Source organism: Panonychus citri, unplaced genomic scaffold (assembly GCF_014898815.1).
Source record: "Panonychus citri isolate SS breed McGregor unplaced genomic scaffold, ASM1489881v1 Contig00081, whole genome shotgun sequence".
Classification (NCBI taxonomy): Eukaryota; Metazoa; Arthropoda; class Arachnida; order Trombidiformes; family Tetranychidae; genus Panonychus; species Panonychus citri.
Genome location: NW_026515486.1, coordinates 27,152 through 40,932, shown reverse-complemented (window position 1 = coordinate 40,932; position 13,781 = coordinate 27,152). Strand labels below are relative to the sequence as shown.

General features: G+C 33.7%; 3 protein-coding genes across 4 annotated transcripts; 2 read left to right on the top strand and 1 right to left on the bottom strand.

Annotated features, from left to right (window-relative positions):
- Positions 1 to 1,404: 1,404 nt before the first annotated feature.
- LOC128387318 (uncharacterized) lies at positions 1,405 to 2,307 on the top strand. The gene has a single exon (XM_053346490.1). It carries the CDS (start codon positions 1,405 to 1,407, stop codon positions 2,305 to 2,307), a length of 903 nt encoding a protein of 300 aa, XP_053202465.1.
- A 452-nt stretch (positions 2,308 to 2,759) lies between these two features.
- LOC128387302 (uncharacterized) lies at positions 2,760 to 4,441 on the bottom strand. 2 transcript variants are annotated; one of them, XM_053346476.1, is made up of 2 exons: positions 3,571 to 4,441; positions 2,760 to 3,510 (listed from the first exon to the last, which is right to left on the bottom strand). In XM_053346476.1, the coding sequence occupies exons 1-2, from the start codon at positions 3,622 to 3,624 to the stop codon at positions 2,830 to 2,832; spliced, it is 735 nt and encodes a 244-aa protein (XP_053202451.1). In that variant the 5' UTR covers positions 3,625 to 4,441; the 3' UTR covers positions 2,760 to 2,829. The 2 variants fall into 2 exon arrangements, with proteins under 2 accessions (XP_053202451.1, XP_053202452.1); XM_053346477.1 differs by having other exon boundaries at positions 3,574 to 4,441.
- A 5,228-nt stretch (positions 4,442 to 9,669) lies between these two features.
- Positions 9,670 to 10,597, top strand: LOC128387303 (uncharacterized). The gene is made up of 3 exons (XM_053346478.1): positions 9,670 to 9,803; positions 9,866 to 9,947; positions 10,019 to 10,597. The coding sequence occupies exons 1-3, from the start codon at positions 9,739 to 9,741 to the stop codon at positions 10,583 to 10,585; spliced, it is 714 nt and encodes a 237-aa protein (XP_053202453.1). The 5' UTR covers positions 9,670 to 9,738; the 3' UTR covers positions 10,586 to 10,597.
- Positions 10,598 to 13,781: the final 3,184 nt, after the last annotated feature.

The window sequence follows — 13,781 nt, the reverse complement described above, 5'->3', positions numbered from 1 at the left end:
TTCACTTTATTTTCATTCAACTTCTCGTACCGTTAACATTTTATTTTTAATCAACAAATTTTCAAACTTTTTATCACTGTTATGCCTCCTCAACCGTCAACATCCCAAACCGGAAACAATGACTTTATTTGGAAGAATTTAGATTCTTTTGAAGATTATTCTAACGAGTGTAAGAGGAATATAAAAGGAAACGACAAGGATTTTTTTCTTAAATTGACTTATCTTATTGCACGTGAAGTGGCAAAACTGGATCCGACAATCGCATCTGACTCGGCTGTCATGGGCATAGTCAAATATGATGCTCAAAAAATAATCCAAGATAAAATTTCTGTTCTTCCAGTTATTAAAAACGGTATTGAAAAAAAATTTTATTATCAAATAGTAGACGAAAAAGACGCTCTAATGACTCGTGCGGAGATGGACAAGATAATGGCACAATACACCGGGGATAACGCAAATATCGTTAGGCCTAAAATGTGTAAAGGGACGGTTCGTTGCCCGGACAACCCATGTAGGATATCTGGAAAATCCAACTTAATCCATATTCACATAAGAAAGGTCATGAATATAAAGATTAAATGTGGTTACTGTCCATACAGGACCGACAATTTCCAGGGATACAAAAAACACCTGAATCAAATTGGCCATTGGCTACGTGGTTTTGACGAGAAGAAAGTGGAAGGAGCAATTAAAAGAAAAAAGATTGAAACTGGACCTAAGTCCAGAGAGTTCGTGAGTGACGAAGAAAGTAGTGATGTCTCAGTAGATGACGAAGCTAGTACCATAGCAATGGATGATCCATATGATATCATTGGGAAATAGTTGATGCTTTCGAATTTTCAGTTAATTCGATCTTTCTTTTCAATGAAATTTTAACTGATTCTAATTTAAACTAACTTTTTTGTAATGGTTAAACAATAAATGGTTAAACAATTTGATTCAATGATTAAGAAACAATTATAATTCGTGCAATAAATCAAATCTTTTCGTAAAGACTTTTTTCGGTGACGACTACTAAACGATCTGATTATGTAACTCTCATTGATTATCAACTTTGTAACAATCATACAAATTTGATCATGATAAGAAAAAGATCAGTCAATTAATCAATGAACTAATCTCTTTGATCATTAGGTTTAATTTGTTACCAGATCGGGTAACGAATTAAATCCTCTTGATCAAAGAGATTAGTTCATTGATTAATTGATTGATTAATTTAGATTAATTGAATAATTGATTAATTGCGCAGTGCCTAGTGCGCATACGTTTTACGCAGACTCAGTTTCTGAAACATTTCGTTAGCTAGTAAATTTCACCGTCATTCACTAGTCAGCTCTCCAACAGTCAACATCACATTTAATTGTTATTAATTAATTTTTTTATTGTTTTTTCATTACAATCACAATGACACCAATAAAATCAAGATTAAGGAAACAGCCTAAGGTAAGTTATGCTCAAAATAGTTTTTCGCATAATTGCGTAAAATGCAAAAATAAACTTCCCTCAACCTCTTGTTCACCACCATCACCTCAACTTCCCTCAACCTCTTGTTCACCACCATCACCTCAACTTCCCTCAACCTCTTTTTCACCACCATCACCTCAACTTCCCTCAACCTCTTTTTCACCACCATCACCTCAACTTCCCTCAACCTCTTTTTCACCACCATCACCTCAACTTCCCTCAACCTCTTTTTCACCACCATCACCTCAACTTCCCTCAACCTCTTGTTCACCACCTCAAGAAAATGATTGGTTTCGCTGTATTGGACAAGTAGATACATTTGAAAGTTTTAGTGTTGTTATTGAAAGAAATATGGGTATAATCAATCAGGAAAAACTATTAAAATTGTGTTTTTCGTTGTATAAAAGATTGAGAAGTGATGATGTTGCAAATGATGAGTGTGAAGGGCGGGAAAACATCTACAGCATCTCAGTTTCCGCCATAGATGAGGAAGGAAAGAAAAAGAAAGAGAGAAAAACTTTTTCATATAGAATAAAGTTTGAAAATGGCGAAAACTATTTAAAGTTGGCAGAAGCTGATGAAAAGGTCGAAACCCACCTCAAGCATTTGAACGGGAGTTACTACTGCAATTTGAACGGGAAACCATGCAATGAAAGTGGAGCAAATGGAAGATCAAATTCAGTTCGGGACCACATCCGAAAACACATTGGACTGAAATTTTATTGCGTCTACTGCTCCTGTTATAAGGGAGTTTACTCTTTTCAAGGATTAACCCGACATTTCCAAAAGTGCCATTGGATGATTGGCCAGATAGAGGATCCAGAAGAGACTATTATCATATAATCAGTAAGTAAAATATAAATAAACGGCCCTTTTCAGGGCCAATTAAATATTTTCGAAAAGAGTTTTGTAATTAATTGATTGCTTGAGTAAACATTTTATACACTTTTTGTCTGATTAACCTAATCTCTTTGATCAAGAGGATTTAATTCGTTACCCGATCTGGTAACAAATTAAACCTAATGATCAAAGAGATTAGTTCATTGATTAATTGATTGATTGATCCATTCTTTTGCCAAGTAAAAAGTATTGGCAAAAGAACCAGTTTTCTAAATTAATCAATCAATTAATCAATGAACTAATCTCTTGATCAAGAGGATTTAATTCGTTACCAGATCGGGTAACGAATCAAACCTAATGATCAAAGAGATTAAGATGATTAGATTAATTGATTGGTTCATTTAGAAAACTAGATAATTGTGAAGAAAAGACTGTCACAGTTTTAATTATATCAGTGTAAATAAAATGTCTTTATTAAATTTCAAAAGATTAAGCGATTAAATTCTCTTAATTACAACGAAAGCATTAAGAAATAACTTTGAAATAATATCTACCTAAACTAACCATTTGATCAAGCTCATCTTGTGATTCCTTTATGTGGCAGATTTGAGCTTCGATCAAAAGCATCCAACAGTTTTTTGTAGATAGACATGGTTTAATTGAGCCAATTTCTTTACTCCTGAGCGTTTCTTCGAACATTTTCTGCGGATCACATAAAGCAGATGCCAACTTATGTAATGGGCTTTCAAGATTTGTGCAATTGTCAACATTGATGAAATAATATCGATTTTTACAAGATGAGTTGAATTTTTTCACGGTCTTGATCTTTCCATTTGAGTTCAAAGTCGCAAAGGTTAGAATATCCGGGAAATCGAAAGATGTATTGAGAGCGATAACATATTGGAAATCTTCTAGTCCATAAGTGGAAAAAGTTTTCCGGAAATCAATTACGATTTCAATACTATTTTCGGATTTACATATCGCCAATGAACTATTTTTAACACAACGAGCTGTCAAAGATCCTTCAAATTTGATTTGATATTCTTCCGCTGGAATCACTTTATTAACCAAAGAAATAAAAGCTGCAAAAAAGGTAGGTCTTTTTTCAACTATTCCCTTAAATCCGATATATTCCCGAGGATCCAGGTAATCATCGTTGAATTTGTATTTTTTGAAGAGTTGAAGCTCTGACCAAATCTTAGTGTCCTAAAAGTAGAAAAAAAATTGGAAATTGGTAAATGAGTAACAGGAAACCATAATACTCACCACATTTTTGTTGTACTTTCTTTTAAAATGGTTGCCCTTTTTACATGCTAGCATTGGTACCAAGCTTAATGGCCAACAATTAGTCGTGTTTACAGATTTTTAAACGCACAGCGAGATTCTCGCTCTTCAATCACTAAAAAGCACCAGCTGTTTAAGACAAATGTTCCAGTCCGATAGATGGCGAGAATTTTCTGCCATCTTTTGAGTTGTTTCTTGTGTGGAAAAGTAATACCAGATAATTGGACTAATTTTTTCAATGGTCCCTAGAAAAAGCCTCTGGTCATGTGGTATCAGTGCTTCTGAATTTTGATCTCAAAATTTGCCTTAACTGAATTCGTTAAGACTTGATCCCATTTCTGGCTATTTAGGCTTAAAGTAGAATAGTAGTGTCATTTTGCGTGAATTTTGTGTTATCAACTAATGGATAAACCAAAAAGGAAATGTGCCAAGCGGCCAAGTCATAAGAAAGATAAGAATGTGTCAAACCATGGTCCTCTCCACGATGTGGTGTTTCGGGTTGTGTTCATAAATGATCAGAGCATCTTGAAACTTTTCCTTTTTCATGTACAACAATATTTGGATGTACAACTGTTGGATTTAAAAGATGAGCATAGTTTTATAGGTGATCCTGGTTTTCCATCTTTGCATAGTAATCTGCATGGGCAAGGAACTGTAAGGCCTGATGTTGTAATCACAATAGGAGATATTATTTACCATGTTGAAATTCAACGAGTCTCCCAAAAAGATTTCATAAGGAGAGTTCATAAGCAACAATGTGCTCTTGCCCAACTTGACCGAGATAAAAAGGTTCTCTCTATTGCTATTGCCCCGAGTTATGCTTCTCAACCGAAATGTTTCATATACGTCCGTAAACTTATTGGTCTCGCTACCTCAACCGTAGACAAAAGGTAGTAAGATAACTAAAATTAAACTAGAACTGAGCTAGTCTTTCTTGCCCATTTCTTCAATCTTTTCATGCGCCGATCTGATAATTTAATACTTCTCATTCTTCTCCTTAGCGTTTCGGGCAATATGACTCCTTTAAAGTTAGAAGACACTTACGTGACCGACAATTACAGTTATCATGCGCCTCAGCCAGAATTTACACAGTCCGATACTTGTCGTCAGAATATTTTGGAAGAATTTAAGAATGGCGATTCAGAGGCTCATATTGGTATTTTTATAGCATTCAATTGCATTCCTGAAAAAAAAGAATATAGCCCGCTCGAAATTTTTATGCATTATCTACGAAATCCAAAAGCTTACGAACAATTCGATGAACTGAAAATAATAAAAGCTTTTCGTTTGGGATTGTCATTGGCATCTAAAAGTCAGGACATTATCAATTCGATCGTTGAAAGTAGAGAACTATTCGACACTAAAACTGGTATACCAACTGCTAAAATGTTGCAAGATTACATCCGTAAACATTACAAACAAGTTTCTGAAGAACAAATTCAACAAATCATCGAAAAATGCTTATCTACCATGTAGGCTAAAACAAACAAATCCAATACTTACAAATGAATTAAAGTCGATAAAGTTCTTCGAATTTAATAAACTAAATCTTCGATTGATGAGTGATCTGTGTCCAATTTCTTTTGTCTACTTTTTGTCATAAACTAAATCTCAATCTCTGGGTGTAACTTTTTTAATTTTATTGTCATTAATTAATTGTTAGCTTATTGTTAACTGTCAACCTAATCAAGTGTACAAATGGTTTTATTTACAATTAAACTGTATGATTAAATTGTAAGGACAAATATATATTCCTATATTCCTATATATATTTATATTCCTCTTACACTCGTTAGAATAATCTTCAAAAGAATCTAAATTCTTCCAAATAAAGTCATTGTTTCCGGTTTGGGATGTTGACGGTTGAGGTGATGAGGGTTTTCTTCTTTTATTGCCTCTTGTTTGAGGAGGCATAACAGTGATAAAAAGTTTGAAAATTTGTTGATTAAAAATAAAATGTTAACGGTACGAGAAGTTGAATGAAAATAAAGTGAAACGATAATTTAGTTGAGTGAATGTAAAATGATGGATTGTAATGATTAATTTTAATCCTTTTCATCATAAATGTAATCTTTTTGATCATTGGATAGTTTACGTCAGCAATTAGGAGTCTGTTAAATTGTTTAAAATCAGTACATAATCCATTTAATTTTTAAATTATTATCTTTCTAAACAATTCACAATAATTAAGTCAATCGTGACTAAGACTTTTATTTAAATCATAAATTCGCCCACTTAATCAATAAACTACTAGAGTCCGAAAGCTGCACTTTTTGCTTTGGTGGACATGGTATCAACTCATTGGATTGTCCTAATTTCGTGAAATGAATCGATCATACATAAAATTTCACCAATAGGACCAAAACAACACCATCAACATATGCAATCAAAATTATCCTCAAATGTTAACAATCAGCTCAAGTTCATATTATCCATAAACCAACTCCCTAACAAACTTGTCTTTATAACAATTTAGCCTGAGAAGCTAATCAACAATTAATCAGAAAAAGCTCAACTCCACCACCTCTACCTCCTCCTGAATTTAGTGATCTATCAGCAGCATCAAGATTAGGTGTGGTCGCTCATCTGCCCACTGATTAATTTAAAAACTAGTCGTTTGATTTTCGCGCTATTTTGAAGAAAGATGAAACAAGAGGGAGCATGCGTGCATCAGCTAGTTTTTTAAACTCTCAGTTACTTTCAGTTACTTTGTTTCAATTTTTATCTAAACATGTCATCAAATAAAAACAGTGATACTTTCGTTTTGTTCATCAACAATTATGGAAAAAAATGTGTATGTGCTTCAAATAAATTAGATAAAGTTCATCATGAAGGTGATGAGTTTTTACTAGATGGAAAACAATGTATTTTTCTAACCACTGGTAAGTTTTTCGACTTTTTCGACCAATCGACGTCAATATTTTATTCTTGTCAAAAGAATAACTAGTTATTAACAACTTCGACAATCTTATTTTTTTTCATCTTTTATATATTTTCCAGGTAATTCAAGGGAAGAGCTGATGGACAGGATGATCCCTCCACAATTTGAATATTTAGTTGGAGGAAAAAAAATATTAAAGGTAAAAATGCTTGTTTCTTTCTGAACCTTTCCTAATCTTTTAATTCTATTCTTATCTTTATTAAAGGCAAAAAAGATCTAATAACAGTGGTGGATAAAAATGAGCCTCTCCAAGATATTGCAGAGGCTCATAGTCAAGTTGAAGTTCTTGGAGAAGTTATTGAACAAATAACCAACCAAATTGTTGATTCAAAGGAATCATCAATACCAGAAGCTCCACCTTTTTCGCCATCATCACTATCGGATGGAATAATCCAAATCGATGAATTTTCGCTGCCAGTTTCTGACTTAGAAAATATTTTTACTAATGGATATTTAGTTGGTGACTGTGTCTTGAATTCATATCTTCGACTGATCCAACAAAGAAATGAGGAATCCGCTCATTTGAAACTCCCGAAGATGGTAATTTACGACTCTTTATTGTTTTCCAGCCTGGAATCCGGAAAGAAAGTACCCGACCGTCTTCTGGTGAAAAATGATGCTGATATTTTTATTTTTCCGATAAACAAAAAAGCCATTGGTTCCTGATCGCTGCTTACCCTCATCAACAAAAAATTTGTCTTTATGACTCAGTGAATGGTGAAATTGATACAGAAGCCATACAAATTATTGAAAACTTTTTATCAAAAATCAAATCAAACATCCAAAGTTGGAGAAGAGAGAAACCTGCTGTGCCCCAACAATCAAATTGTTATGATTGTGGATTTTTTGTAATCACTTTCGTCGAGAGAATTAGTCTCGAAGAAAGCATCGAATTTTCTCAGGTAAATAACTAAAAATATCATGAATTTAAATACTAACAATTATCTTACTAAAATTTATTCTTTATTTCTTTTTATATTAGGAGGATATTCCATCAATTAAAAAGAAGATATTCGATGATTTGAAAAATAAACAAATTACATATTCTTTGGCACTGACGGACCGTTGGAAAGGTCCAAACGATATTTACACTGACGAAATGGTGAGCTCGTATGGCGTCGAAAAGTGTCGGCGAAAATTGGCATCAGAGCCGCAAAAAATACGACAGTGGAAAAAAACCGAAGGAAAAAAAACCAAAGGAAAAAAACCAAAATCATCATCCACAGCTCAACCATCATCAATTAATCAACCACCAAAAACCAAACCAAAATCATCATCCACAGCTCAACCATCATCAATTAATCCAACACCAACAACCAAACCTCAATCATCATCAGAGTCTGAAACAAAAATACAATCGGAACTAAATGAAAAAGATCAACCATCATCATCAACCGATGTTCAACCGAAATCACCAAATCAACCATCTGCTGAATCAAATGTTGAAGTTTTGACACAACAATCACGACCTCAATCATCAATTGATTTTCAACCAGATTGGTTAAATGGAGCCAATACATTCGAAGATTTTAAAACCATTGTTTTAGATGATCAAGGTGAAATTAACCAAGAAAAACTATTAAAATTGTGTTTTTCGTTGTATAAAAGATTGAAAAGCGATGATATTTCAAATGATGAGTGTGGAGGGCGGGAAAACATCTACAGCATCTCAGTTTCCGCCATAGATGAGGAAGGAAAGAAAAAGAAAGAGAGAAAAACTTTTTCATATAGAATAAAGTTTGAAAATGGCGAAAACTATATAAAGTTGGCAGAAGCTGATGAAAAGGTCGGATCCCACCTCAAGCATTTGAACGGGAGTTACTACTGCAATTGGAACGGGAAACCATGCAATGAAAGTGGAGCAAATGGAAGATCAAATTCAGTTCGGGACCACATCCGAAAACACATTGGACTGAAATTTTATTGCGTCTACTGCTCCTGTTATAAGGGAGTTTACTCTTTTCAAGGGTTAACCCGACATTTCCAAAAGTGCCATTGGATGATTGGCCAGATAGAGGATCCAGAAGAGACTATTATTATATAATCTGTAGCCTTGATTGATGTTTTAACTAATGCTATGTAATAACTATAAATATTTGATATGACTGAAATATAAAAACGGCCCTTTTCAGGGCCAATAAAATATTTTCGAAAAGAGTTGTAACTCAGTTTCTTTAGTATTGGCAGATGGAATCGAGATAGTTACAACAACTAGCCAAGACTTACCAATACTTTAGTATTGGCAAAAGAATCGAGATAGTTACAACAACTAGCCAAGACTTACCAATACTTTAGTATTGGCAAAAGAATCGAGATAGTTACAACAACTAGCCAAGACTTACCAATACTTTAGTATTGGCAGATGGAATCGAGATAGTTACAATACTTAACTAATGTATAGTACTAATGTAGTACTATATTACTAACATATAGTTTTCCTTTGTTGACAATTGTCAATTGTTTGAAATCTTCAGCATATCAAATGAATTTTTTATGACAAAAAGTAGACAAAAGAAATTGGAAACAGATTACTCATCAATCATCAATATTCTTGGCAACAGCCTTATTGTGGTGGGATTGCAATCCAGCGACTTAACCCGTTTAATTGTTTAACTTGGTCGTAACAAAAGTGTTATTGATTAGACCAATTCGTCTAATTATTGTAGTGTATTGTTTGGTTGACAATCATCTTAAACATTACTCCCTTAGGGCCTTACTCATCGGTTTCCTTAGTTTTAGTGCAACATGATGAAGATGATGATGTCTAAAATTGAGCAAGAAATCATTATTTTTCTTTTTGTGATTTGTATCTTCGCACATCTTTCAAACAATTGGGTCTAAATGATTAAGTTGATTAATAATAAAATGACTCATTCCAATCAAATATAATTACTGAAAAATAAATTCATCTATTTAAGCATCACTAATTGCAACATAACATAACAACAATGTGACCAATTACTAAATTGATGGCAGACAACAAATAACTAAAGTAAACATATTGTGAATAAACAAAATTAATTGTTTTCATCAGTCATTTCTCTCTATTTTTCGTCTTCAGCAGCCGATGGGGAAAAATAAAATGATTCAATTAGATGTTTTGATAATCAATCTTCTCACTTTAGTTTTTTGTTTCTTGATTGCTATTGTTTTCTTTCTCTTGATACTTTTATTTTTTTTTGTTTAATATCAAGTTGTTATTACCAACAATGCTGAGGGTGAAGGAAGCCGAAACTGCAGAATTTAAGAAAATTAAACACAGAGAAGTTGAAAGGTTCGTTGTTTTGTCGCTATCTTTGTTTGCTCTTGTTCATTTTCTATTTTTCTTAAATCCAGAGTTAGACATGCTAAACTTCAGAAACTAATCAAAAATTTGGCGAACATTGTTCCTGATGATAGTCCCTCTCAAAATACTCAGGTTTGTATTAACTTACCTTCCAATTTTGTTCTTTGATTATGATTTTCTTTTTTTTTATTTTCTCTGTAATCTGCGCTATTTTGAGAAAATCATTAGAATATATTGAATTTCTTGCGAGTGAATATGAAAGAATTGCTGAAAACATTGGAGATAAATCTTATTCCAGTTCACAAGAAACTGTGACATCTTCTCAGAAACATTTTGTTAACGTGGAAAATTACCAAGTGATCCAAAGAATTATATGTGATGTTAATTCGGCATATGATGTAGAGAAATTTACACCTTTTCCTTCATCTTCGCTCTCTCACGATCCAGAGTATTTCGAATATAATCCATCATTTACATACGAATGGAAAGATCAATCACTCTTTCCTTCCCCACCATCATCACCACCTTCTCTCTTACAAGAACCACCAGCCTCTCAATTATTTGATCAATTTTCACTACCATCACCTTGGAATCAAAAGCTTGAAAATGGAATTAACGTAGATCAACCTCATTGTCAATCTTGCAGTTGTTTTTCAAACAAACACAACTTTCCTCGTGATCACTTTCTTAACGAAACTATTCAAGATCCATACATCATGAACAACGAGCCCAACATAACCCAATGGACATACTCTATTGATTTTCAATGATTTGCTGTAATGCTACTTGGTAAAATACCACAAGAAAATCTCATGGTCTTGATTTCTTTTTGCTTTCTTCTTTTATATAAGATATATGACTTTCGTAGATTTTTCTCTAGACTTGGTTAAAACTGACAATTTGAAATAAATTTAATATGTAATGTTGATTTAGTGCATGATTGGACTTTCAACAAAGTGATACGATCTTATCTTTGTTTGCATCTACGCGAGCTTGTGACAATGCAAACAAAACCTTTGCACGAACACTTGAATTAGCAAAAGGGAAAAACAGAACACTTCAACCTTATCAATGAAATCATGACAATTTGAAATAAATTTAATATGTAATGTTGATTTAGTGCATGATTGGACTTTCAACAAAGTGATACGATCTTATCTTTGTTTGCATCTACGCGAGCTTGTGACAATGCAAACAAAACCTTTGCACGAACACTTGAATTAGCAAAAGGGAAAAACAGAACACTTCAACCTTATCAATGAAATCATGACAATTTGAAATAAATTTAATATGTAATGTTGATTTAGTGCATGATTGGACTTTCAACAAAGTGATACGATCTTATCTTTGTTTGCATCTACGCGAGCTTGTGATGCAAACAAAACCTTTGCACGAACACTTGAATTAGCAAAAGGGAAAAACAGAACACTTCAACCTTATCAATGAAATCATGACAATTTGAAATAAATTTAATATGTAATGTTGATTTAGTGCATGATTGGACGGAGTAAAACGCACAATGCTGTTTTCATATTGGTGCACTGTTTATTCTACAGGGCTATATATCTATTTGCACCGATTTTTTGTGATTTTTCCAGCAACTTAGAGTCAGAGAGTTATACACAACTTGGACGGTATGAGTTTGCGATACTAAATTTTTAAAGATCAAGGTCATTCAGGTCACCGGTAAAATAACACGTTTCAAGATAATCTGGAGGTAGTTCAGAAAAAAGGTAATATTCATAAAGATACTGCTGACAAGTTTCTATGAGCTTTGCTTTCCACGTTTACGAAGCATAAAGTAAAAGTTATAAAAAGTATTATGAGGCATTAAAAGTTATAAAGAGTAAGTAAAAAATATAAAGAAGTGCAAATTAAAATTTTTCCTGCCAGTAGATTATGGTTTTTGGGTCCGAACTCATAATCACACGAACACGAAGCCAATATTGAATGCATGGTTGATGTAGGCAGCGTCGATTTCAACATCTTTGGATAGTCTCGTGCAGCTAAATAGAAAGCATGATGTCGCAATGCAGCCCGAAAAGAGAGAGTTATTTTTCGGCCAGACCAAAGTTTATCGTAAGCTGACTTTATCAAGCTTGTGAAACCAATCTTATCGAGAAATCCACCGATCTGAAATGACAGCTGCAACTTATAATTTGAGATACCATCAAGTTGTTTACTTATTGCATCCAATTTTGCAACTTTATCATTATCAGTTTTTGTTGACGTACCATATTCTTTCAATTGTCTCGACCAGTGAATCGTAAGATGAGTAATCGGCCGTCTCTGATTTTTTCCATTTACTTATGGACGCTTTGAGCTTTTCGAAAGCTGGCCCATCTTTGTTGATAACATCAGATGAAGATGAGTTGATGGATGACTCTTGAATATCACCATCATCATTGTTTGCCGGTTCTTTACAGAAGCAAGAGTCAAAGTTTCTCGCAAATTGCAAGTAATCCAATCTTGCATCATTTTTTCTGTATGTTGCTTACAATCTGCTCTATTCTGGCTGCTATCGAGCAATTGAGTTAGCAGGTTGGCAAATAATGCTGCAGTATTCCTACGGCCAGCTCCTTGTAAGGCTATCCTTTTATTTAGCCGTCTTTGTCCAAAATAACTACAGGATCTTTTGAGTTCTTTCCAACAGAGGTATCGTTGTTGTTGTTGTTGTTGTTGTTGTTGTTGTTGTTGTTGTTGTTGTTGTTGTTGTTGTTGTTGTTAACAGAACCAGTAGTATCAGGTTTATCAAACCCATCAAGTCCAATAGATTGTTGTTTGTTAACTTTCTACATATTATTTATAATTGTGATATTGTTATCCGTAAATATCTTGTATGTCAATTGTAAGATATTCCGATATAGAAGCGTATTCCAAAAAGGGTCGTCAAAAATGTCCAAAATCCAAAATCAAAGCAGAATTAATAAATCTGATATAAGTATACAGGTAGAAAAAAGGAAAAAAGAAAAGTACAAATTAATGTAGGTAAACTGTACATGATAATATATAATGAAGGTATAATACCATGCATACAAAACTTCCATATATATGTGTGTGTGTGTGTACAGGTGTGTATGTATACAAATATAATGTAGACAATGTTCAGGTTGATAACAGGCTGCATGTTTATTTGAACATGTATACACACACCGTACACATATATATGGATACACTGTATGCATGGTATAACATACTCGGTTGGGTTGCCCTTATGAAGCTATGTTATACATGTATGACTTCATAACAATAATCAAAACCGCACAGGGTTGCCCCCGTCTCGGTATGATCATTGTATGAAGTCATACACAGCATGCACCCATGTGCCATGCTTACCGGAAAAAAATGATATTGTCCGGTCGGTGTCCAAACTGCAAATGACCACTGGTCAACTGATGACTTGGGTTGTCCACTGGGGGGCGTTGTCAAGTTAAGGTGTGTTGTTGTCAGGGAGGGGCGTGGTCGAAGGGAGGAGCCAAATATCAGCGATAGTGCTGCCAGAAGCGCGTAATTCAAATTGCAATTGAATAAAACGTTAGAAAGCGATATAGCAATGATCAAACCGCACAGGGCTTCCCTTGTCTCGGTTTAACTATCGTATACAATGAATATCATACAATCGAAATTGATATCCACTTTTTTTTCCTAGCGAAACTAGTTTAATGATGAAGAAACTGAAAACCATACCGATGATACAAGCATGATTGAGAAGACAAAGAGTAATTGGTTATGGTTATACTGTTACAATAACAGTTGCTCAAAAGGTTTACGTGTGACATTTTTCTGCTGAAAAGTTTATGCATAAAAATGAAGGAAATTGATTGAGACTCATATACTATGCTAATTTAATTTAAGAACAGCATCAGTGCTTATCAGATCGTTTAGACCAACTATGCTGAATCCGGGTCTTTTTTCATAAAGAAATATACAATACCTCTATGTTGTAATATCTAACCAGATGTTGCA

What these genes read in the sequence shown, in the direction of transcription:
- LOC128387318 (XM_053346490.1), top strand. Translation starts at nt 1,405, where the DNA reads ATGACACCAATAAAATCAAGATTAAGGAAACAGCCTAAGGTAAGTTAT.
- LOC128387302 (XM_053346476.1), bottom strand. Translation starts at nt 3,624, where the DNA reads ATGCTAGCATGTAAAAAGGGCAACCATTTTAAAAGAAAGTACAACAAA. An exon ending in GAAAGTACAACAAAAATGTG is followed by an intron (nt 3,511 to 3,570) that starts GTGAGTATTATG and finishes TTCTACTTTTAG; the next exon opens with GACACTAAGATTTGGTCAGA.
- LOC128387303 (XM_053346478.1), top strand. Translation starts at nt 9,739, where the DNA reads ATGCTGAGGGTGAAGGAAGCCGAAACTGCAGAATTTAAGAAAATTAAA. An exon ending in AAACACAGAGAAGTTGAAAG is followed by an intron (nt 9,804 to 9,865) that starts GTTCGTTGTTTT and finishes TCTTAAATCCAG; the next exon opens with AGTTAGACATGCTAAACTTC. An exon ending in GTCCCTCTCAAAATACTCAG is followed by an intron (nt 9,948 to 10,018) that starts GTTTGTATTAAC and finishes TTCTCTGTAATC; the next exon opens with TGCGCTATTTTGAGAAAATC.